Consider the following 27,504-nt stretch of genomic DNA (forward strand, 5'->3'; position numbering starts at 1 on the left):
TCATCCACCTTAAAAAAACCGCTAAAAACGGCTGATATGAACTCTGTGCCCTTTTTCTAATGTCAAATTTAAGCTAGTCTATGAATTTTTCTAAAATGTCTGTCTTCGACTTGTAACAGTTTCAAAATTTATTTGGTGATTGTTCCTCGTTTCATCTTGAAAAACGATATTTCTTCTTTGGTTCCCCATTTCCTCTCCAACTCTTCTTCTCCGTACTCCAATATTGCTTCTTTTCATTGAAATAAACTTTCTGGAATGATTTTTCCATCTATCTCTTTTGTAGGTCTCCATAGTGTGCTTCGACTCAGTTCAGGATAATCCTTATCATCTTTAACTGTGGCATGAACATTTTTAACTGTCGGAAACCATTTCTAACGAAGAGCGCATGTACTTTCCTCCGAAGTCTGTTTTTCAAATGATTTTCTTTTTGACGTCTTGGTTGTCCTGGAGCTTCAGGTACCACATTTCTCTTCTTGAATAAGTCTCTAACTAATTTCCAAAACTTTGCGTACTACTGACTAAATTAACGGTGTCATTAACACTATTACATAAATGTTTATCTCTAAATGATTTGATGTTATTTCATTTACTGTCGAAGAATCAATTTTTAAGCGTTTGGGTAGCTCTTCCAAATTTTTCATAATCACGTAAACGTTTTTTTGTATTAAATTTTTTTGGGATGTCAGATTAAAAATAATTTCACATTTTTTGAGTTATTTGTGAGACAAAAAGACATATCTTACTTCTCTTTAAATGTAAACGTTTATAACTTTTATAACTAGTACTTAACCTCCAAATTCCCACATAATTAAAACAACTATACCCACTGAACCTGCAACCAACTTCAAATTACTTTATTCTCAACAATGACAAAATTTCACCATCAGAAATAAACGAGTAGAAGAAGAGTATATATAAAAAGGCGTAGACCACGTTGATTAGGCAAAATTCCGTCTTCCATTTCAACAGTCAGTTTCAGAATCAAATGACGTTGAGTCTTGTCGCAAGACAGTGTAATCTATTGCATTGGGTAAACCTTGTACGACGCAGGCACTTAAAGCCGATCTACTGACGTTCATAGAGGCTGCATCGAACCATTCGTTCGATTCCGTATCGTAGTATTCTACAAAGTTGATGGTAGTTGAACCTATAATTAAAACCGTTTCATTAATTGACGTTATTCTGTTTTATTTAAAATTAGAAACACAAACGTAAAATAAAATATAGTCCAAATCACGCTTTATAGGAATTTGTTGATAATTATCGAAAGAGATGATTAACGTATGTAGAAAAGTAGAAAAAAATTTGTAGTGCAATTTTGAAGCAAAGGAATAATGTTAACAACCCATTTATCCAGCAACTTTATTCTTAACGTATAGTTAACAAGAATCACAATTTAAATTATACTTAATGCGCCATTTTCCTGAGCTGGTGCTCAGTTTCTGCTTCCCAACACGTATCATACACTTTTCTACTCAATATCGCTCAAAACTTTTCGATTGGGCGAGCCTGAGGAGCATGATGGATTATCTCCTTTAGGTGCAAATGGTATGTCGTCAGCCTCTAACCATTCTCTGGTTATAACTAGCGTGATGACAAGATACTAGATGCGGCAAAAATATTATTTCGGATCGTGTGTTTTAATAAAATCAACGAATTCTACCAGACATCTCCCTGTATAAATATATACATTCAACGCCGCATCCCTCACATGCCCGTCATAAAAACGTGATATGTCCGCTTCGGATGTAGCACACCAGACCAAAACTTGATCCTCAAATGTGATAAGGTTAAATATTTTTCATCATCCATGATGTAAAGTAACATCTTCTTAATACACGGCATACATTTCTTCCTTTTCCGATCTTTGACTCCTTTTCTCTTCAGTTCTGGAATGATGGGCATGTGAGAAACCCGAAATTGGCGGGCCAACCAAGTTGACGTTCCTAATTTGTCCTTGGCACATTTCATTGATCTATTTTACTAGGGATTAGTCAAAGTTTTAGACCGCACACTTTTTGGAAGGTTTAAACATGGTATTCCTAAACCACATTCTCTCATTGTTTTATAAATGGTCGAAAGTGCAACATTCAGTCTTTAAATATATTCAGAATGTCAGTTTCTGACAAACCTCCAACTAAAATGTATACTTTTTCGAATATCCAACTTGTACGATATAACTAAGTAAAAATTTGAGAAAAATTGAACATCATGAAATCTGTTTTTTCTATGGCAACCAGTTTTTCAGAAGCCAACGAATTTTTTTCCAAAATATTTTGTCACATACATTATAATAAATATTATACAAAAAAATACTCAAAAAAAATCCAGTTTGTTCAATGTTTTTCCTAACAATCGCTTGATAATAGATTTGAAAGATCATGTACATCCAAATCCTACACAATCACTTCTAAAAGATTTGATATGCTATTCAGCATTTCTCAATATTTTTTATCATTAAATGTTTCAATTTTTAGTATATATTCCAAAACCCTATGTCTTTGGGAATGCAAATCAACCACCTAGGATTGAATCTTACAACATGACTTGGTACACTGTACTTTCTAGTGTTTGAAACTGCAAAATGTAAGTGCTGGGAGTTCATCGATAATGTAGTCTGCGATGTCTTCCTACTCTAAGCACGTGCGACATATTGGATAGTCCATGATGCCCAATATACATGGCGATTTTCTGTTAAAACCAATCATTAATCATATTTGACGTCTGTTTAGTTTAGGAGCATTGATTGGTAAAATAAAACAAGGCCTATCAATTTATGTTTTCGCTTGCCTCATCTCAGGTGTTTCAGGACTTTTCTTCTAAGAACTGGGCCCACTGTTGGTTTGGCTGATGCCAGACTAGTGAGAGAATCATCATAGTAATTGTTCTCGTTGCCTGTGTGATTGAATAATCAAGCGAGATATAAGTTAATATAGGAGACACATCAGTTTGGCCGTAATGCAACAATCAATTAGTGAGACAGGCATAAGTCTTATCTATGTGTGCCTCAGTTTGCCTCGTGCCTGGTGTTCCTCCATATATCTCCGCAGAGACTGTCTTGCAAGCAATTATCTATAAGTTTCTTCGGTCATCTTGAAAACGCTTCAAAAATACTCCTTTTTACAAAATATCAAGCTACTATTTCTCCAAGTTTCATGTGATATTTCACAGAGCTTCATTTCTTCATTTATAATTCCAATTTCAAGCACCTATCCCATTGGAATATCTAAAACATACCTACACCTATGTTTCTGTTCTGTGATTGTTGTAATTTGAGCTGTTATGCTATACCAATTGCAACTTATCAAATATGATTCTGTTTCCTAAGTTACTTTATCTAGATTAATACAAAAACCTACCTTACTAACCTGAGACAAATCTATCATTGAATCCTCCAATAACCACAACGTAACCTTCCAAAATTACAGACGCGAAATTACTTCTTGGTGTCAACATTTCGGCAATCGGTGACCAACCATCTGAATCGTCTGGTGTGTACTTCTCTCCGCTGGCTAATCTAGTATAACCATTGAATCCACCGATAGCGTACAAAGTTTTATCGAAAGCTATCAATGATACACCTGATCTCGCCGAATTCATATGAGCTATGAAAGACCATTGTCGGGTTGTTGTATCGTAAACTTCAGCTGAACTCATCACTTCCTGTCCATTAAATCCTATAAACAATGGATTTTGAAGAGTTTTCTTTATAATTGGACATAGGAAGGAACTGCGTATATTAGATTGAGATCTTAACTACTTACTTTCAAAAAATCTCCGTATAGCTTTAATAAAGCATCTACTTCAATTACTATGTCTCACACACTTATGTGTTACGACAAAAATTAACAAGTTTTGATTTCGTTCTGGCTTATCGGTCTGTTAATATAGCTACTACTCATTTTGCAAAGCATCTCGGACTCGCAAAATACACTCGTGAGCAAGAAAATCGACTCAAGTTGCACGCTCATGGTCAAAAGACTCGAGAAAAAAATACCTGTAGCATCCATTTTTTTTCTTATCTCAACATATCAAAGAAAATATTGTTGTTATTGAGCATATTGAGCATTTTTTTGGTAAAGAAAAAATATGGAACGAAAAGAAATCAATGATTAAGGGCTATGATTAAAATTAAAGGAAATACCATTTTAATTTCATCAGAATAATAATTTATTCAAAACTAATCTATCAATATTTAGTGTTCTCAATAACAGTTTCCAATCGCTGTTTAATGGATCGAATAAATTCCTTAACTCGATCTTATTCGATGCTATCCCATTCTTCAGTGAACGCCGTTTTGACGTTCAATTTCGTGGCTACTGCAGAATTTCTAGTCACAATTTTTCGTGAGCTCATCTCATAAACACTCGATAGGATTTAAGTCCGGGCTACGCGCTGGTCAGTATGTGGACGGGCATTGTCCTGCATGAGGATTAGAACTGGCGTAGGGAATGACGTGATTCTCTAATAATTCTTCTATGTATTAATCTCCCCGCTCCACCGCCAATTTCGTCTGAGAAGAGAACAGAGCTCCATTGTTCGTCAAATTCTTTGAGCTCTTGTTAAACTTGAACAACCGTGAGGGACCGATTTTTCAGCGATGTGCTGACAATGAATTGGTTATATCTCTCGAATGTGCATAATTTTCTTCCGGAACCATCTCTTTGATGGAAGTTACCAGTCTCTTGGTAACGACGGTAAGTTTTGGAAACAGCAGATTGGCTCATGTCCAGCGCACTGGCCACTTTTTGCTGACTCCGGCTTTTTCCCATTAAGGTGACTTTTTGTTTCCATTTTCAGGTAAAATTCTTGTTTGTTGTTAACGGAGGAGTATAGCGGTTGACGTTTAATGGCTAACTGATAGTAGGTCGATAATCTTTCATAAGGGTTATTTATTCCAAAATGTAAACAAGCATAATAAGGGTGACTATCGACCAGAACAGATTGTAGATCTCTTAGAGCAAGAAAAAATGCAATATTTTGTATCATTTTTGAGCTAATGCCTCTAGATTTATTATTTTACTATGCTTTAGCATTGATTTGCAATTACAGAGGTGCCTCCTGAATCCATTTTATTGCTCACAAGTATAGGAATCATTGTTTCCGCTTTTGATTCTTTCCTTTCATATTCCTTTTCCATGAAAATTTGTTGTCTAATATAATTTCTACGTATTTAGCTTCATTTAACAGGCAAAGTTCTTGTCCATTCAATTTTGGTGCCCAGAACATAGGTATTTTACATTTTTCTATTAATAGACTTGGTTTGATCTTTATAGGATTGACTCCTAGTCCGATCCACCGACAAGTTGATCTCTTTCAACGTTTTTTTCATGATATTTCTGAGTGCTTGTCAAGACTCGATACAGCTACATCATCAGGATACACTATTCGATTTTTCTTTCTCTACTAGGATTATTAGAATAGAAAGAACAGAAATATTTTTCATGTGAAAAGCGAGCACGAGTGGGTAAACACTAATACACTCGAGTTGTTTTAGTGTTGCCTGTCGTATGGAGATGCCTGTGGATATTGCTTTCTAACCTCTTTATGCTGTAGTGTTCGGGAAAGACGTGCCTTGGTAGCTGATTTCACAGGCTTTCACTTATCCAAAAAAAGGATTTGGATACATTGACTCTCTGAACGTATTCAGGCAAAATCGTTGTTTATGAGTCAGGTCTTCCTTTCGAGTATGTCTTGCAAATACAGCTCTAGGTGAGATTATATTGAACAGCTCAAAAGAGCATCTGTAGTAGTAGTATCGAGGAAAGTCAATGACCTTTCTTGAATGCTTTAAGCTCTCCAAGTTTCTGGTCAACTCTGTATTGCCTATAAGTCGAATATATTGAACATCCATAGAAATGAGTTTCGATACATTGACGTCCTGGGTGTCTGCAAGAGAACTCGGTGCTTATGAACCACGCCTGCCTGTCGAGTAGGTCTTGTAGATACTGCTCTAGCTGGAATTATTTTGAATAACTCGGAAGAGTATCTGCCGTGGTACAATCGGTGAAACAGAATAAGGTCAACAACCTTTCTTTCATGTTCTGAGCTGTCCATGTTCTGGTTTCTGGATTATAAGCTGTTGCAGAGTTGGTATTAAAGAGAGGTCCAAGTTGTCGTGAAGCTGTCTGAGCTAATTCGGCCACGTGAGTATGCCAGAACTATTAAGACAGTCGATAAGTGAAGATGATCAGCCGTACGATCTTAATCCATTTAAAAGGTTGGTATATCAAACTCTATCAAAAGCCTTCGACATGTCCTGAGCTATTCCCATATTTCTCTAAAGCTTCAGTCCAGTGATATAGGCCAGGAGATCGCCGATTGATCTATGTTTACGAAAGACAAATTGATGGTCGCTGATGATATTACCAGACTTAAGATGTCACAAGATTTGCTGGTGAACGATTTTCTCCATGACCTTAGCAATGGTTGAGACTAAAGCATTCAGATGGTAGTTGTTGAGAACCGTCTTCTTTCCTTCTTTTGGTATTGGTTAAACCCAAGTAGACCATCTGACCAATTTTGTACAATAAAATAAAAAATTTTGCACAGAGGCTTTGTTAGTTCAGCCGCGCATTTTTTCAATACGATTGGTTGTATTGATGTTCATGCATTTGAAAAGTTTTGTCACATTTCTCTGTCGAAATTATATTTGAACCAAGCAGACTGAGTGGTAGTTTTCACGTCACGTTAAGATATTCCTCTAGTATTTCTTCTCTTATTTCAGCTTTGTTGTTTAAATATTTATACAGGGCGTTTAAGTGAAGTTGAAGCTCAAATACGGTTATTTCAACTGTATTATAAAACATATAATTATAAGTATTATAGACAAAACTAAACGTGAAACAAACTTTTTCATATGAAATTTTTGTATATTTTTGAAAATAATCGAGAGTAGTTCAAATGTATCTAACGATAAAGAGAGTGAAAACTAAGTTATTACTTCCCCCACTACGTTTATGTACCAAAAAATATTATTCCTTATCAACCCCTAGCAACCTAGTAGCTATTTGGTAACCCCATAATCTTTAAATATTTCTACAGGGTGATTTAGTAAAGTTGCAGCTAAAAAAACGGTTATTTCAACTTTATAAAACATAATATAATAAGTATTGTAGACGTGACTAAACGTGAAGCAAATAAAATATTAGATTGACTTTTAAACTACTAACGTACCTCCTACTATATAAATTTTATCCTGTACAACGGCTGCACTTGCATCCGACCTCTGTTTTTGCATAGGACTTATCAACTCCCACTGATTCTTTTCCGGATCGTATTTTTCTGCGGAGTTCATTCTTGTTCTTCCATTATAACCACCCATTGCATAAATTTCACCTTGATATACAACCACACTCACGTAACAACGAGGATAATGCATACAAGACCGTTGGCTCCATTCATGTTTCACGGGATCGAAACATCTTACTGAATTAAAATATTCATTACCATCGAAACCACCTAATAAAAATTATTTTAAATGATAATTCAGTTTTAAGACTACTAGTTCTCCATTATCTGCCCGTTTAGAGTGGTTTTTGTCTGTACTAACGACCCAGTATGTTTGTCATTATCTTTCAAAGTCAAACGATGTGCATGCAAATTTACACCTCAATAAAAAAAATGAATTGCACTGGAAAAAATTGCATTCATTCATAAAACTATTTGATTGATTATTACCATTATTTTTCTTGTTTTTAAACACTCCCATTGAAGGTTTTCCATTTAGTACAGTATAGTATTCCATGATTCTTAAATTGCGTACAGTTATTTAATGTTGTTTGTACTTATTTACTGACATATGAATTTGATTCGTTTTATCTTATGTTTCCAGAGGACATATAACAATTGGAACTACTTCATCTTTGACATTCCACACTCCGCTGATTCCTATACTAAGATTTCGATTAGTTTGTACAAGATGATTTATCCTGTTACACTCGATTAGTTTTAGTGATGCCTGCCATATTGATCATGAACTTCAGTATGTTGTAGTGTCCTGGAAACACGTGCCTTGGTACCTGATTCCACAGGCTTGCACTTCTTCAAACAAAGGATTTTGATAAATTGACATTCTGGACGTATTCAGGCAAACTCGTTGCTCATGAGGCACGTCTGCCTGTGGAGTAGTTCTTGCAAATACTGCTCTAGGTCGGATTATGTTGGAGAGCTCGGAAGAGCATAGAACATTGTCAGGTCAGAGATTTTTCTTATATGCTTTAAGATGTCCAAGTATCAAGATCGGCTATTATTCGAATAGCTCTATTTTGTATTGAGCGTCCTCATGATTTGCTTGGGAGCCAAACTCCAAATGCGTGGTCACAAAGAGGACTCCAAGCTTTTGTGGAGTTACCATAGCTAATTCTCAACACTCAACAAGCGAATTTTTTGTGATAGCCTTTTTTGCAAAAACAGTAGTCTGTATCTTTGCTACATTAAACTCAATCATATTGTATCCACCCAGGTTCAGAATGTTTTCATCGGTATTTATGGTTGTGATCTTTAGATGCCTACGGATTAAGATGTCAGGCGAATTTATTGGGGCGGCTCAATTGAGAAAGCTACTAGTCAGTCCATAATATAGGATTTCTTCAGCTTTCTTATATTCGAAGTGACCATGCCTTGAAATAAAAATATCCAACAGAATACTTCGCGGCTTATTTTGCCCTTCACTAGAATGTCTGGTCTATTGTCCTCTACTGTACCATTTGACTAATGTCGTGAAGTCATATTTTTCGCACAATCCCAGTAAATATAAGTACACATCTAATCATGTATATTCCCATAATGATTCTGGATATCAGAAAACGGACGAACAGAAAGCGTCGATCGGATGTTAACGTTAGAATCGGTATATGTGGAAACGGATACGCTTTCACGTGAATCATTTTATGTTTGATCCAATTCATTCAAATCAAAAGATGTGTTTTCCATATTCCCGATAGAGATGTTTAGTAAGGTGATGAGCCATACGATATGGCCTCTCTTTCCCTGAAATAGATTATTGTATTTTTGCTGATGTGATGTGAATTGCCAGAAATATGCACCCAAATCTATTAAAATTTGTTTTATCCTATAACGCATATTTGAACATTCGAAATCACTTTAGCACACTTGGCGCTTGGCGCATTTTTACAATTGTTGACCAATATATTATAAATATCTTTTGTAGCTACAGATATATGTCTCCAGTTTCGTGTCAAAGTAATCAAATCATAAACACCGTGTAAAACAATCCTAAATAAGCATCGACTTTGTTGGTGGATGTATTCTAGTTTGCTTATATTGGTAAAAAATAATACAATTGCCTCAATGATATTGAAAATTAATCTTGCATTGAAAAGTTTTATCCTGAATGCAAATTTACAAAAATTAGTGGATAGGTTGAAGTAATCTGCAGTATTACATGATTTAGTCAAGAGGTGTATAGTGAGTTTAAATGTGATAGACAATTGTGTACAGATGAACATACAAAGCGGCTTCAGCCGCCATAGCTCACATAAGCTACGAATTAGTAGAACATCTCCCATATTCTCCAGATTTGGTTCCCAGCAATTACCGGCTGTTTCCAAAACTAAATGCTGAACAATTAAAAAAGCCAGTAAATTGACAAGAACATGGGGATTATATTCAAAATAATAACTGTAATCTTCATTAATTATTTGTTATGACCATATCAGACGAAGTGAAGCCCTTGTACTTATAGAAATTTTAGATCACTAGCTTACATATTTGAACTCGCAGAACGGAATACCTACTTTATGATGATCAGAGTTTTCTTGGGTCTAGTTTTTTTCAACAACTTAACCCAAAAATAGCCGGAATTATTTTTTAAATACTATATATTTACAAAACAACTTTATCCCCTTCAAAATACTCAAAATGTAATACATTTGTCCCAGCCGTGCTTCCACTGTTCGAAACATTGTTTGAACTCATCTTTAAAGATTGCTGCTTCAAATCGCCTTCCTTTCATGCCCCTTTTCATGCGTGGAAACAAGAAGTCACACGAAACAAAAACTGGCTAACACTGATGGCTGAGTGTGCAGGTGCGTTGTCATGGTGGAAGAACCAGTCACCTGTTTGCCACAATTCAGGTTTTTTTGACGAACACTGCTGCGCAATCTTCTTAACACTCAACATAAAATGTTTGATTGACAGTCTGACCTAGGGGAACAAACTCCATGTGAACAATTCCTTTCACATCAAAGAAACAAATCAATTGTTTTGACTTGGCGACATTTTTTGGTGACCATGGTATTTTCCAATGGCTTGATTGTTGTTTTGACTCTGGTCGTAACCATAGCACCACGATTCATCACCAGTAATTACTTTTGAAAGAAAATCTGGATCAGTTCCAAGTTATTCTTTCAGTTCACGACATGTCCCCACTCAACGTTCTTTTTGATTGTCAGTCAGAGCCCGAGGAACAAATTTGGCAGCAACGCGTTTCATCCCTAAATCTTCTGTTAAAATTCGCTGAACCGAGTCTGCCTGGTTTGCCTGCCTATGTTTGCCTGGTAGAGGTTATGTTAATATCTTGTTTTGAAATGATTTTTTATTGGACATTATACAAAGAGAAACATCGATAGACAAAAAGAAGTTATTAGAAAACACATTCAGGTTAAGCAATCACGAATATATTGAGAGAAAAATAAGTGAGGCTTCATGCCTGCATTCTGTTTTGCCTTTAAGAGCTCAAAATTAGTCAGATATAACTATAATGAAGAAATCTCTGAGGTAAATCGGTATTTGATCCACTATTTTCGCAAGTGAGGTGAGTGAGCTCTTTTTTCATATACGTACCTATCATATAAATTAATCCATTTAGATTACAAAGGCCGTGATAAGCCCTAGGGGAGGTATCTGTATTGGAACAAAATAACCATTTATCTGCTCTACTGTCATATGTTTCCAAATAACTTGTAGGACTACCCGCACTCCAACCACCTACAGCAAATACTATTTCAAAAGGTGTTCTAGGCCTAAAAATTAGAAAAGTTAGGAAGAAAAAGGTCACTGCTACATAATGAGCCCTTTATGAACACATATATTTTTATAATTTTTTACCAAAATGTGATCGAAATATCGTCAACTGTTCAGTTGACAGAAATGTACCACAATGTATATTTATTCGGAAGAATGCTTTGTGCATGATAAAGATATAAGACTGAACAAAGAATATAGAGTAATCGAATGCAAACTACCAGTTTGAAAGTAATATTTTTATTAGAAAAATTTCGTTGCATCTACACCATCCCAATTATTTAAAAAAGGATTTTACTTTCAAAACATACTGTCGCGCCATCTACGGCATTTGTTTCGATCATAATTTGAACAAGCTCGTAGATTTACTTTAACTTAATTTAATTTTGTTTATTGTTATTTTTGTATAAGCGAGGGCTGTTATTTTTTCAACCTCCGATCGCTCCGTGCAGACGCTACGCGGGTAGCATGGTGTAGGCTACACATTGTTAACATTCAGGCGTCAGTCGGCGTTGTGCTACAGCCACGTTAACATTATTGATGCTCCCGCTAAGTGTGATTCGTTTTCTACAGTGCTGCAGAAATCCTTCGAAGAATGAGTCGTGTGTATGGGGAAAACTTCATGAATGATGTTGTCGAATTTTAAAGATGGCATGATGAAGGAGGCCAAGGACACAAGCCGTTTCAGATGATCTTGTTCAACGAGATGACAGAATGTTTAAAAAAAACATCAGATTCACCATTGCTGTTTTGTCTACGGAATTTCCAGAAGTTTCAAGGTCTTCAGAAGAATATACAACTGAATACGCAACTACGACAAGTAGCAATGGTAGTAGAAGTATGATATAGATCAACGAAGTAGATGGACTGCGCGCCTCTTACCATTACTGTCCAGACATACATAAAACAGAAATGTGAAGAGATTGATAGGTATATTGAAGGAAATGGGGTAGTAATGGCGTTGTAAATCAATAATAAACATGAAAAAGGGAGAAAAACAATAAAATAATTTCAATGTTATAGACATAAGTGAATGAAAAGAGAACACAACTTGAATTCCGGTATAATGATATTCAAGGTGATAACCAAGAAGTAGAGGCGCTAATACTGGAAAGTCGAAAAGGTATTTTACTATCAAAAAATGTAAAGGCAACAGGGCCGGGAATCATTCCCATTGAGAAATTATAACAAATCTATCCAATAAGTGCCTGTTGAATGGTGACGCAATCTCAGAAGATTGGAATATGACAGATATTACATCAACGTACCAGAAAGAAAAGAAGAATAATCGTAGCATTAGTGTAACTAGCGCAACGAGAAGGTTATTCGGCAAAATATTAGAAAAAGAATTGAAAAAATACAATAGAAATAGAAGGAAAGAACGGATTCCTTGCGGGACGCTTAAGTATTCGTTTTACTGGTACTAGAAAAATGTGAAGCTAGGAATGCAGCCACTTACCTAGTATTTGTCGATCTCGAAAAGGCCTACGATACGGTACTGTTGAAAATGCTGCTTTATATATTGACGTAATCCTACCTCAGTAATGTTTATGATCGAGCTATTCAGAACATATACAGAAAAACAAAAGGTGTAAACAAGCTAGGAAGTACCATATCGGAACCCTTTTCGCATTCGAAAGGTTTGAGACACGGGTGCAGTCTATCACCAACATTATTTAAAATATACATTCGGGAAGCCCTGAGTAGTTGGAGCGAGAATGGGAATTTAACTGGAGGATAAGTGCCTAACAACTCTATTTTCTGCAGACGAGCAAGTTGATATATCTTATAACGAGAATGATGCAGATTATAATCTGAGAAAATTGGTCGACGAATATGCAAAATGGGGTTTGAATAAATGCTTGAATATCTGCCAGTGGGAAGCACATAAGAAGATCTCGAACTGCTAATAAATAGGCGATGTAGACAATTTAAATACCTAGGAAGCATAATTTCAGAAGATGGAACTACAAAAGAATATATAAAAAATAGAATGCAACAAGGGAAAAAGGCTACACAAGTTGTGAACTTACTGCTTTGGTCAGAAAAAATTAATCCAAACTCAAAAATGACAATATACAAAGTCATAGTGGAGCCCTATCTAGCATATGGATGCGAGTGCGTATATATAAACGCCGAAGAACATCTCGAGTATACACGACTTCAGAGAGAATACAGACTAAACCACTGTTCTGGTACAGACACGTGATGAGGATGGAATAGAACAGGTGAAAAAGGAAACATTGATGTATCAAGTGCAGAATAGTAGACGACGAGGAAGACCCTCAAAGACCTGGAAGAAAGGGATTGAACAGACCATGAAAGACAGATCCAGGAAAACGAGCATATATATAAAGAGTGGCGTATGAAATGCAGGATGCGGTAAAGGAAGTTGTAGGACCACCGCTATATATATATTGAAAAAAAAGTTTAGATTGAGGCATTAATAGAGATGCAGGAATGTAAGTTGTACAAAAAAGAATTTTTTTTCAAAATAATCAGTTAAGCAATTGATACTTGCCACGCAATTTGAAATACACTTTTTAATACGATTCTTAGAAGTTGAAATAACGGTCAAACGCCGCTAGATACTGGAGGATAGGGAAGATTTTTTCAGATCAATTAAAAATATTCGAATTACCTAAAGAGATAATTGTCAATATAATCGATATAATCCACATCAGTAAGGCCGCTTAGGACTGTTAAAACATCTTGAAAGTACTCTTTACATTGGATGTCTTCATCTATTAAATGCCATCTTGCGATATCCTGCACGTTATCGTACCTCAAAGTTCCCAACCTGGAAAATATATTTTATAAAACAATTTGAAACACAACGTGATCTCAATGTCACGTATAAATTCATAAGCTACGTAATTATTTATGAGTTTGATAAATCTTTTAGGGCTTTTGAGCAAATATGATCGGTTTAACACATTCATAATCTGTACAAAAAATATTTTGGATCACTATAGCTCTGGAACTGCACCCAATATCATCATAAAATTAAATTTAAATTCTTGTAGGTTGAGTTTTCAATTTAAAATATTCGTCAAAAATAGAACGCGACGTTGGGAAACGCTGATAAAAATCACGTTCTGATTTGGAATCTGCAATCAACTGATAGATAATCTATCTGACCTAGAAATCATAGTTTCCTAAAAGTCCCTAAATTATTCACTAAAAAACCTCCTGAGGCTGTAAACTCCATGAAAATTTCAAATTAGAAGTACGTTTGATATAGGGTTTAGAAATATCCTAGATTCTCTGTCAGAAAATATACAGCGTGTTCATAAACATCCTGATATTTAAATTTTTGTTAGGTTTACAGAACAAAAAATGTTAAGAAAAGTTTTCTCAAGGAATTAGGTCATTTAATTGGAAGGAATCCATCTAGGATTAGTATCACTCCAGTATCTACCATTAAGGGAATTAACTGTACCATTTAAGATCAGAACAGACATTTTTACTTGTCAAATTAGGGACCGCATGTACTATTTGTATGATGGTTTCACAAAACTTAATTCTGTGGTTATAATTATCTTGAGTTACTATATAATGATGAAACTTATTACTCTAGATAATATGTAATACAGTCTGTAGTAGGTCAGTTTTAGAGCGATTCCACTTCTTCAACAAGCTGTATTACCGTGTAAACTGCTCTTTTGGTCATTTGATTACGATTTGATAAGTACAGTATTCGTAGTTAAATTATGGAAGTATTTTATCACAATAAACACTTCTCACTAATGAGAATGAGGAGTCATTCACACCGTTCAAACACAAATGATTACAGAAAAACCTACAACTGTTTTAATGAAAAATTTTTTTCGGTTTTAATTCCAAACTTTGAATTTGGACCTGATGAATGTAAAATTTGACGGCTGTGCTCATTATTTAAGCTATGGGAAGATGAAAATATAAACAGGGTGTACTTTATGAAAAATAATGTCTCTGTCGTCCACTGACGTAGATCGTGAAGCCGGTACTAAAGGCATATTCAGCTCAGTAAGACTCCATTATCCAGGAAGACGACATGTTGAAAGGTATCCTTGAAAAGGATGATTGTTCCGAGAAGAGAAGACAGCTAGGCTAGTCATCGCACGAGGCACCTATGAACCAGTATAATACTGGAAACTATTTCGAAAGGATTTGTGACGATAGAAGGTGGTAGTAAATATATCCTAATCGTGAAAATTTACGGAATCTCGAATCAAGAGGCAACAACTGTGTCGAGGTATTGGTGAAAGGATTTATGAGCCCAGCATTTACAAGTCCACGGCGATCAAGGAAATTATTTCGAGAACCATGTGTTCGACCGCATTACATCCACAATCAGATGAAATAGTAGAGAGAATGAACAGAACTTTTGACAGATATCTATCCAAATAGTTTCCATCTACCAGAAAGATTGAGATAAGTGTCTATTCCTATTTTCAATAGTTTACCGATATGCATTAATAAGTTCATTGGTGAAACACGAGAATTCTATTTGGACATGAAATGAGGCTTCCTTGTAACCAAGAATTTGGCTATCGGCGTGGAGAAGACCTAGCGGGAGAGAATTATGTGATTCAATTAATGAGAAGAATAGACTACATATACTAATTGGATCGCTCAAATGTTCAAGTTGCCAGTGACAGAATGACGGTGGTTTTAAAGAAAGAAAATTATTTCAAGGAATAGCCAGAAGTCTGTCAGAATCAGATCTGATCTGTACGGGCGGAGGGGCATTGCAATGTGTTTACTACTCAAAAAATGCTGTAGCTTTAACGATGAATGCTCTTGCTCGTTGTCGTGGTGAAGAATCCACCTGTGTGGCATATCTGGCCTTACATGTACAATTTAGCACACAGCAGAACAAACAATCGTATACTCTCAATATTTTCTGTTGTGTATACTGTATTCGATGCAATCGGTCTCTCGTCATCTTTTAACGACGCACAACCTTCTCTATCCCTTTGCCCATGCACATGAGGAGTGTATATATATATGTCAACTTCTCAACATTTCAATTTCTGTGACATTCATACTGAACACACTATTCTGTATCAACAATTCACTCCAAGCTACCACACACACAACCTGCTTAACCAAATGTATTCGTTTTATCGAATCATGAAAAATTTTTGCCAAAAATAGCTTCCTCACCTCTTGGTCTAGTCTTTGCCTACGAAGAATTTCCACAAAATTATTCGAATAGGTGACATACTATCTCTCCACTTATCACTATTTGGAAAACATGGCATTTCTTTTTCCAAAAACTCAAATTATTGTTCCGCTTCTTAAGAACGGGAGCTAATAATTTCCGACTGTTGTTTCAACAACCCCAAATCACGTACTAAATCAACTCTTTCTTAACAATCTAACTGAATGTGAGATCGTTATTATCTCCAGTATTTTTCAAAACAATATCTTGCCAATCCAAAGGCGCTGTCTGTACTGGTGAATTTGCATTCTAAGGAACAGTCCTATGGAAGATTGCAAATTTTGATATTCTATCTAAAACTCTTATTTCCTTGGATAACCTTCAGTCTCTGTCATACAAAAATAGCATTCCTCTAAATGGTTGATGAGCTCCTACAAAACCATTTGATCTGCAAAAGACATGATTTTTCTCCTCTTTCATCCACTAAATCAAAAACACGCTATAGCTGACACTGCACACATGAGTAGTCAACTAATCTCCAGTTGAAACAACAAAATACATGACATAATCTAATCAGGAAATGATGTGGCCTATGATCCATAAATTGTTCTCAATTACCCAGATCCATCCACTTTAATATTAAGATGTGAACTAAATAAGAGAATAAATGGCCCACTCCATAAAATCTTTACCACCTACAAAATAAGATACCAAATGTGGGACTTATTACGACTTATGTTACCAAAATCGTATACACCAGTAAAATCATATTTCAATTTGAACATATTATAGAACTACATAGATCAAAATCTCAAATTTAAAGTGTATCAAAGTTGCCTAAAAAGTCTTATTGCAACTCTTAAAGTATGAAATATTAGTTTACCTCATAGTTTTGATTAATTCATATAAAAATGCTTTCCTTTTAACAGGTGCATAACTGATCCATATTTTTATAGCTTCAAACACCGTTTCCTCAGATCTAACGTTGAGCTCATCATCTTTTAGTACTTCTTCTAGATGTTGCGAAGATATATTTTGGAATGCACTACCCTCTTTAAGGAGTCTGAAAAAAACTTAGTACTAATTTTACAACATTAAACTCTCTAGAAGTACCTTGTGGTGATAAATTTCTTATTAGCCAAGGTCATTATTTGTAGGAAAATGATTTTAATTTTATTTTATTATTATATTATTATTATAATTATTTACTACATTTTTATCATATTTTATAAATTAGTTCTTGCAGAAATTAGATAAGACATGATATGATAATTAATATACGAACGTTGCTACTTAAGCTCTTAGATATGGCAACATTGATGTCAATATGTCTAATCTGATATTGCTATCATAAAATTTGGCATTTTTAATGGTGATGTACTCAGAATGTGTGTCACACGAGTGTTATTCGAGCTGTTCACAGATACTTGAAACATTCATCTTGGTCAAAAAATGGAATGAAACCGATTATTTCGACGTGGATTGCCAGTGGCGAAGCACCATCTCGAGCTACCCTGATTGGCTGGTTTTCCGAATTCAATCGTGGTCGCACGTCGCTACAAAATGAATTTCGACCAAAATCGACTGTAGTGACAGAAAACATAGGTGCTGGATTCGAGGTATGTTTAACAACCTTCTGGTCTAGATCAGCTAGATTCAGTTTCAACAGGGCTACTACTAAAAGGATGCAATCGAAATCACATACCCCCAATTATATTGGGAGTATCTAGTTATCTTGGTGGCCAGTTTATGGATGCGACGAATCATGGATATATACATATGAACCCCAGACTAATCAACAATCGAATATATGGGTCTTCCAAGGCGAGCCGAATCCAACAAAATTGTTCGCGCACGAAGCACTTCGAACCAAAACGTCACTGTTTTTTCGAAATACCTGGACATATCGCCACCGTTCTATCAGAGTAACGTGGAACTGTTAATTCTGAATGATACACCAACATTTGTTGGCCAGAAGTGTTCGAAAAAATTAGGGAAACCTATCGCAGAAGGTGAATCTTTCTCCATCACTAAAATACAAGCTCTCACACATTAGTTCAAAGAAAAAAGCTTTTGATGAGTCAAAACATCGAATTGATGGGTCATCCGCAGTACAGTCCTTGTTTAGCGCCCATTGATTCCTTCTTATTCCCGAAAATCAAAAATAAATTGCGAGGTCAACGTTTTTCTACACATGAAGAAGCGGTTGATGCGTTCAAATTACATGTTTTGGAGCTACCTCAACCTCAACTCAATATTTTTGAAAACAGTTCAATTATAAATATTTGTTCTTATTTTAAGTCTATCTCAAAACTTGAATAGCTACTTTCGTACATTACAAATAAATTAAATACAAAATACTCACTCTAAAAAATTATGTCTAATATATAGTTTTCCTCTTTCAATTAAATCCTTACAAAAATACTGATTGGCAAATTGGAGTATTTCCAAGCAATTGGCAGAATTCAGTTCATCCATTAAAAAATTGCAACATAAATGGACAACGTCCAGTATCTGATATTGATCGGCGTATTTTAATAATTCTTTAACGTTAGTTTGGTTGATGTTACAGCTACCGGTGTATGCGAAATCTGGAAAACATGAATATAAATTGAATTGTTGGGATATTTTTAGCACAAATTTTCATATATTTATATTCATTTCAGTAAATTTCTTGGTTAAACAGAACATTTTATACATAAAATCTACTAGATGAATAGAAAAATTTGCAGTAATCCAATAATTTTCCATAAAAAGACTATAATGATGATAATAATCAGTCTAATCATTATTTTTTATTTTGTGAAGTTGTTTTTTACATCTGGGAATTCGAATTAAGATCGCTGGTTGTCTAACACAACTTCGTAACTCGATTTTGGGACTTAAACGAAAAATTAATCGGTAAATATCGTCGCATGGATCTGTGAAGTTATAAATGAAAATATTCATCCAATTTTTTTTTATTTGAAAAAAACTGCAATCTCGTGTCTCATTTCAAAAAACGCCTGGCGCCTAAACAAGTTCCCTCTCAGCGGTGTTATTTAGTTAGTATTACAGTTGAGAGGACTAAAATATATTCAAGACAAAATATAATGTTTAAGTTATCCTTTGATAACAAATGGGAGGATCTTCCACAACGTTTCAACAAGAAATCAATACTGAAATGAAGGATTTATATTCCAAAGAAATCCCATTAACTAAGCAAAAATACATGGACTTATCTCTCCAACCATTAATACTGAAGGAATATCACTCTTTTTATGAAAATTTAAAATACATGAATAATGGAAATTAAAGATGATATTTTTTAAAATCTGCAAGTATTGTCTGTATAGACAATGGAAAAAAATAATATTTTATGATTATATCTATTCGAAAAGTAGATGAAAGTGAAAAAACTATTAATGAAACTATGTGATACTAATACTAGAATTAAGACAACAAATTTATCTAGATTTAAAGGAGTAATATATTGTAGTAGTTAAGAACTCTTATTATTTTAAAAGTTTAAAACTTTTGTTCGAATAAGAATGATTTACAAAACTTTACATGTACTTGTTTTTGTAAACATAATCACGTATGCTACGTTTTTTCCTGTGCAGCAAACACGTATCTCAGAAAATAAAAGAAAAAATAATGATTAAATGTTTTAAATACCAAATTTATCTTGAAAATTGAATATTTTTCAAATTAATAAAAAAAATTATTTAAAAAAATTTTCAATTTCATTATAAAACGTTTTTTGTCATTCCTGAAAAGTAGTAGTTTTTGAGATACGAGGTTGCGTTAGTTTTTTGATATTTGTGCCATTAGTTTCAAAAAAGACTTCCAAAAGTCTTTATTTGTAAATCAGAAATATGGCTAAGGCCATGAAAAGTTTTGGTTGGTAAAACGCACTAGTTCAATAGATCTTCATGGTATTAGAATTAACCTCTCTTTCATAAAGGTAGAAGTATCATAAAGGCAACCGTGGTTAGAAAATTTGACTTAGTAATTGCTAGGAAACACTGTACTCATACTAATGAAAATATTCCATGTAAAAATTAATAGGTACAGAATTTTTTATCATCTATTGGAAGCCTTTTATCAAAAAAGTAGAGAACATTCACAAAATAATTTAAAATATTACCTAAAATTGTCTGAAACATATTACTTGGTATACTGATCGTAGCTTCCGTTGCTTCTTTATTATCTCTGTTTATAGAATTCGTAAATAATGCTTTAAAATATGGGCTTGCAGCCGCTAAAATTGCACGGTGGATTTTGAATTCAACTCCATCACTACATTTCACTACACCATCACAAAGTTGAGACTTCATCCTTAATTCTGACCATACTAATGGAAAGGCGAATACATTCATCTGAAAACGGAATATTTTATAAAAAGTTGAGGTACTATGAAATTTCGGTACACGATTTTGCTCATAGGTACACATTATCTATATCTCTACCAATTTTTAATTTCTTCTCTTCTCTTTGCTTCAGGTTTTATTTGTTTGTGTGTGAAGCCGCAATCTCGTGACACAATTTTGATTCGACTTTTGGTTAGTTAAACTCCTCAATATTATCTGTTTCTAATATCTTATAAAAAAAGCTCCAGTCCTAATAATTATGGATATAATTTCAACGTGAAAATAAATAGTTTTTGAACAAATCATATTTTGTAGCTTGATATCATCAATTTTTATAGGGTGTTATTTAATATAACATTTAATATTTTAAACACACAGAAATGCTTAGAAATTATTAGAATATTTAACAAGAGTAAATGATATGAAAGATGCATCAATAAAACGATGTGGATTGTTCAAAAAATATGTTCACTATATTTAAATAAATTCCTAAACAATTGCTTAAGACTGAATTTATTATATGTTTCAATATTTTCTGGAAACCAACAAATTTTGATGCTACGTTGTATTATCATCACTTTTTGGCATTACGACAGCACAGGCTCAGTAAAAAATCACAGATAGCCTACCGATATTGGGCTTTCACCTGTAAGTCTGCCAATTGAGGCAGTAAGAGGATAAAAAGCATTATCAATTATATTGTTTTTCATTTTTCAAGAACTCAATAGTCATGAGAAAAACCCCTCGCAAATCGCATGCTTAAGCTGGTCATTGATAATTTATTATCAAATAAGTATAATTTGAGTACTAAATTTCGCAATATATTCGAATTTACTTCATCGTTAATTGCTACAACTAACACAACCGTGATGTGAACTATTTTTTTGTTCTTTGAGATAATACTCCGTGACCATGCTTCTTATAGTCAATTGAGGGGCTTGAATGAAGAGAGTAACAAGCCACAATTCACAAAATCTTGAGATTCTACGAGTTATGGTTAGTCATTGAAAAACCCCGATTCCGTCAACATTTGGCAACGCTGCGTAAAAGATTTGTTCTAGCCATTTGAATGTGTTTTATTGGTCACGAAGAAGACAAACAATATATGATTTAACATGGCGTCGACTACTTCAGCTGGTCTTAAGCGAAAAATACTCCAAAACAGTGATATTCCTCATTCCCTTTTAAGCTTGACCTAGTATTTTTTTCAAGTAAATATTGGCTTGTCACCTCATTTTTGTACTGGATTTTTCGTTTCTGCTCCATTCAGTAGCGTGGAAAATGGTTGAAGTAGTAGTTTTTTTCTTCAAATGCGGCCGTAGATACGGGTTAATACATGTTATATTCCTCAATAATGTATTATCTTTTTTTGAAAAAAATATTTCTATGTATTTGCGACTTGCTCCAATTATAATAATAATTTTTTTGCTTGAGATCCAAACACATCACGAGGCTTCATTGAAACCCCTGAAAAAAAATCCAAGTCCAGATGGCGTCATCAGAATGTAGAATCCAGGAAACGAGAAGAAGCAAAGAAGCGAAGAAATTTGGGCCACTCCTATGTTGACTAGGAGGGTAAGAAAATTCCCCCCAAAACCATTACAACCGTGCCATTACAAAAAATATTGCAGATCATTGGTTTTATGCAAAGAAGAGACAGTTTCCCATTAATTTTGAATTTGGTTTCGTATGACAAACAGAATGCGTATCTATTTGGCACAATAAAGGTTACCTCCAACAAGACAAAAAGGCAAACTTCTGCGCGGACAGTGAATTTTTTATATTCTGTGAAGATAGACGGAGTTGATGAAATAATATATAAGTAGGAGTTCCTGTCTATTCATAGTCTTCAAAACTCTAAGAAATGAATATATATTATTTGCAAACAGATTCGCGAGGGATATGCGATTCCAAAAAGTGACGAACTTGGTAAACGTCATAACCGCAAGAATCAATTACCTGAAGAAATATTAAAAAGTGGGCATAATCATATTAAAGCAATGTCCAAGTACACAAGTCACCACAGCCGGAAATCTGATCCCAATAATGTCTACATTTATCATGATCTGTCTATAGGAAATATTGTATTCTATGGTGTAGAGAACAAGGTACTTCATCAGCTTAATAAGATGGCCATCGAAGGATTCTGTGGTCAGTATAACATTGAGTTGAAACTGCCAAAAAGCGACACGTCACTACAGCCGGAAATCTGATCCCAATCCTTCATTGGTTGACCTGTTTGTTGCTTCCCTATATGTGAAATTTTGTATTCTTTGGAGTAAAGTACAAGGTATTTTACCAGCTTAAAAAATGCCTATCGAAGGATTTTCTGTGGTCAGTACAACATCGAGTTCAAACCGCCAAAGAGCGACAGGTCACTACAGCCGGAAATCTGATCCCGTTCTACCTTAGAAAGGCCTGGATGTACAATCTTGGAGTACATAACTGCAACACAGGTCGAGAATTCATGTACACCTGGCCATAAAACATAGCAAAGCGTGGGAGTGACGAAACAGCGAGTGTTGTTACAAAATATATTGATCATACTGCTCCTCAAGCAGAAGAAATAATAATTTTCACTGACAACTGTGGGGGACAGAACAAAAACTGGACGTTAATGTGTTTATGGGTATAAATGATACGCGAAAAAAGATTTAAAGTCATTGAACATTGATTTCTTGTGCCAGGACATACACTCTTAACATTCGATAGGGATTTTGCCGCTATTGAGAAGCACAAAAAATTTCTGAAGCAAATATACTCACCAGAAGAATGGTATAACACTATTATTGAATCAAAAATAAAAAATCCGTTCGAAGTAATATCAATGACACAAACAGATTTTTATGGCTTTTGAGATATTCTAAAACATATGTAAAAAAAAAGTAACAGACACAAAAGAAACCGTAAATTTCAGCAGAGTACGGTGCTTTCGATTTGAGGTAGGGCATCATAAAACAATACCTGAATAAGCATTTCAAGTCAGTACTTTATGAAAACGAGGTATTCGACTGGCAAGTTGTCCAACATTTTAAGAATTTCCGCTTAAATTACCGCCTTTTGTCCCTTCTATTTATCGTGGGTTTTACAAGCATTTAGGTATAGAAGATGTTCAATAATAATAATTATTTACGATACAGGACCTTCAAGTTGTAAAAGACAGTAATCCACATTTTTTCTAGAAAGGTTTTTGTTACCTAGTGATATTTTTTGTTTTGTTTTTGATACATTTATGTATAAATATTGTACAGCAAAAAATTTGATGATGTATGATTAATATTATGATTTCAAGATTTGCTTAAAGTGTGAAATTCGAAATAACTCCAATATGTGACTTAGTGGCTTGTTGCCCTCATCCTCCAAGCCTTCCATCGCACTCCCATTTTCTTTTCGCCGTATCACAGCCACCGTCTAGAGTCTGTTTTATTACTTATTCATCCTCAAATAGCGCGGTCGTTATGTTAATTCATTCACTTGCCATTTTCGCGTGTCTATTCTCTTTTCGTTTGCAGAAAACAAAACGATTTAGAAGCGAATTGTCTTTCCAAAATTATCTACGCGTATAATATAATTAAATCAGTAACAGAATTTGTTAACATACGGTTGCGAAACGCTCCCTAGAGTCAGGAAATTCCAGTTTCTAGAGCTTTATAGACGTAGAAAATTCTCTTACTAGACTTGGAAAGGAAAAACTTGTGGAGTTGCAATTTCACAGAACACAAAAGCAAGTGGGGGGATTGGAAGTTTAAGAATGCACGCAGTGCATGTGGCAGGTCTAAAATAAGTTGCTTAGAACTGTCTTCCACAATGCTGCTGCTGGCATATGGAATACTGATGATTTTCTGGTCGACATAATCGGAGCGAAGTTAACTAATAAATGGAAGTATAGAGTCGTCTTAAAAACTAAGAGAAAGGAAGTTCAATCGAACGAACTACTCCGTTACAATTGATTTAACTATGCACACTGATTGTATAAGAATAAATATTTTTCCATATTTAAAGCAGATCATTCCAAATAGAGAATCTAATATATAAAAAAAAATTTAAGTTTGAACTTTTTGAAAAGGTTGCTAACCCTTACCCTACACACGGGTTCAAAGTAGAGTCATCATGATTTTCGTATTAACATTTCTTGAAGTGACATCGCCTGTCAGGATATAGAAGAGAATAACCTCAAAAACTTTATATTTTCCACCGAACAAAATGAGAATGCAATGTGAGAATAAATTGATCAAGAAATCTAGTCGACCAACTCGGTTTAGAAGCCTAACAATTATTTACAAAATGTGGAAAAATTGATTTTCTCAAATAAATAATCAACTGAAGGCAATGAATATTTTTGTTATTATGGTATAATTAGGTACGTATGAATGTTGAAGGAAAATGTTCATTGTATCTTAATATGAAATAAAATGATTATGTCAGCTTACCGAAAGTGTTGCAGATATACCACTTTTACACATAAAGTTGGCACTTTTCTTTCTCTTTTTAATTGGTTTATTTGTCGCAATAATTTCGTCATTTTTTGTCCTCGAAGGTATTTTTCTTAGTCTCATAGTAAATTCCATAACCAAATTAATTCTAAATTTTAATTGTTAATAGTGGTTTAACGCCTGTGAATTGACAATTTTTAATATTGACGTCTTTAATCATTTTTGAAGTGAGTAACGTGGATAACCATGACTTTAAATTCTATAGAGTTAAGGTCAATTCACTAACAGATTTTCTCGAAAAATAACTGTTATACCTCTCCAATTAATTTGTTCATTATTATATGATCTCTTAAATATAACAATTTCTGAATAATTTTGCTACCTGATTGCTAATCAAGAAGATCCGGGCTTAAATTCGATTCCGGGCGGTTTCTAAAATGAAAATTCAAAACGCCACCTACCAGAAGACAAAAGTCTTCTTCTTAATATTAATTACTAATCTATCTTTAACATTTTTTATCATATATATCCTAGATATTTTTGTAGAATAGAGGTTTCCAAAAATCTAAGATTAACGAACACCCATCAACTATCTTCCATTCTACATAACCCCATAACAAAAGAAAACTAATCAAAAAGACTGTAATTTGAATAAGAACGAAAACTTTAGAATCGGCGTTTTCTGTAGATTTCCAGTCGTCTACTCATCGTTTTGAAAGGCGTCCGATGGGCGGTTTTCCTTTATTATTTTTTGGGATTTCGACCATTCTATTCAAATTTATTTTAAAACATGTTGATTCAATTCCTTCAGTCTGTTTCTTACTGACCACATCCTTCATTCATCCACTTGTCAGCGAGTGTGTATTCAGTTATACCTAGACTGATTCCTTTGATCCACTCCTGATCCAATCAAAAATTTTCACTACTTCTCATTGTAGACTCACGCTAGAAACTGAAGAATACCTATAGTAGAAGCCCAAAGCATAGAAAGTCGGAAGTATAAAAAGAATCATGTTGAGAAACCTAATCTAATCTACCGCATAAGATTGGGTACTTAAAAAAATCCACAGTATTATGTGACGAAGATCAAAAGATAAAGTCATGGATTCAAATTTGGTGGGCAGTCAACCATAACGACTACCATATTGTTGATGTTTAAAGAAACTTAGTACAAGCTTAAGTTCAATTTGTAGAGTCGCGCTCTTGTCTAACATCAGTCGTCTTGAAAAAATGGATGCAAAGGTTTGTCGAGCTGTATTTCGTAAGCTAGCAAACTTACAAAACATTTGACATTATTTGAGAAAGAATGAATTATCTATAATTTCAATCTTCCTACTTTTTAGAGTTGAATAAAAAATAAAAAAATTTAAACAAACAAAAAGTAAAGATAATATGTTTTCTTTTGGCATATTTGAAACCAAGTTTTCGATTTCATAGACTTAAGGTGAATAATTAGACAGAGTAATTGTGAGTGTTGGTGTAGTTGTAGTTTAAACAGAAAGTTCAACTTGTTCGCCAGTATTCAGAAGACGATTAAGACAAACTTTTGTAGATATGTAAAATCTTCAGGAGCCATTGTGATAAAAATTAAAATATTGTCAATGGTTCAGTATTTTTTGACGAAACAACGTTTTATTTTGGTAAATCAAGAAAATTGGGACCTCTATTTAAATTATTTTTTCAATGCAGAAAAACATGCTATATGTTATGTTGTGTGATACAATTTTGAAGAAAACTTCCTATGTAAGAAAATATTTATGACGTGACGGCAAATTTGACGGTTTATTTCTTGTGAAAAGACACAGAAAAAAATAATTAGTTCCACTTTTTTACATTTTATGCAAAAATTAACATCGTCCGTTTCACGAATTTTATATATTACTTAACTCTACAAAGAAAAACATATTGAGTCTGACATAATTATTCTCTGTAGTTTCCACTCATGAATAGGTTAATAGAAATTAGAAATTTGTATGAAACTTCTTCAATTCCTAAACTAGAATCTTCGTAGTTCGTCTTATCATTGAAAGTTTGCTATAACATTTTTAAATGCGTCTCTATCCTTAGCAACATGAAACAATTCTCCGGCGCTAAGATTTGTCAATTCTTTTATTTAACGGAGCCAGGATTTCTTCTTCCTGCTGATGCCTATCTTTCCCTCTACTCTGGCCTGCGTTTTATTTTATAGTATTTGTAATTGCGTAAGATGTGTCCTATGTAAGATATTTTTCTTATCTTAATAATTGTTAACAGCTTTCTTTTGCGACCAATGCGTCTTAGTATTTCGTCGTTGGAAATTCTGTCAGTCCAGGGTATCTTCAGGATGCGTCTATAGAGCCACATCTGAAATGCCTCAAGTTTTTTGATCATTTGAGCTTTCAAGGTCTAAGTTTCCACTCTGTACAGCAGTACTGACCACACATAACACCATGAATCCTATTCTGACGTGGAGGTTTGGATTTCTGTTTGTAAAGATTTCAATTTCAATTCTGAAATGGCTGGATTAATTTGAGCATTTATGACAGAACTGAGATACTATTTTTGCACCCATTCTATTTGTTCTCCATTCAATGATAGAGTAGGG

General features: G+C 34.3%; 2 protein-coding genes across 3 annotated transcripts in view; one reads left to right on the top strand and one right to left on the bottom strand.

Annotated features, from left to right (window-relative positions):
• LOC130896333 (frequenin-1) overlaps window positions 1-27,504 on the top strand; it is a 240,036-nt gene that overhangs the window by 178,385 nt on the left and 34,147 nt on the right. The window lies entirely within an intron of this gene.
• LOC130896332 (kelch-like protein 10) lies at window positions 841-25,143 on the bottom strand. 2 transcript variants are annotated; one of them, XM_057804340.1, is made up of 9 exons: window positions 24,918-25,143; window positions 20,265-20,496; window positions 18,501-18,726; window positions 17,019-17,198; window positions 13,628-13,786; window positions 10,807-10,985; window positions 7,177-7,461; window positions 3,369-3,677; window positions 841-1,147 (listed from the first exon to the last, which is right to left on the bottom strand). In XM_057804340.1, exons 1-9 carry the CDS (start codon window positions 25,053-25,055, stop codon window positions 963-965), a joined length of 1,893 nt encoding a protein of 630 aa, XP_057660323.1. In that variant the 5' UTR covers window positions 25,056-25,143; the 3' UTR covers window positions 841-962. The 2 variants fall into 2 exon arrangements, with proteins under 2 accessions (XP_057660323.1, XP_057660324.1); XM_057804341.1 differs by having other exon boundaries at window positions 3,360-3,677.

The sequence above is a fragment of the Diorhabda carinulata genome, chromosome 7, assembly GCF_026250575.1.
Source record: "Diorhabda carinulata isolate Delta chromosome 7, icDioCari1.1, whole genome shotgun sequence".
Lineage (NCBI taxonomy): Eukaryota > Metazoa > Arthropoda > Insecta > Coleoptera > Chrysomelidae > Diorhabda > Diorhabda carinulata.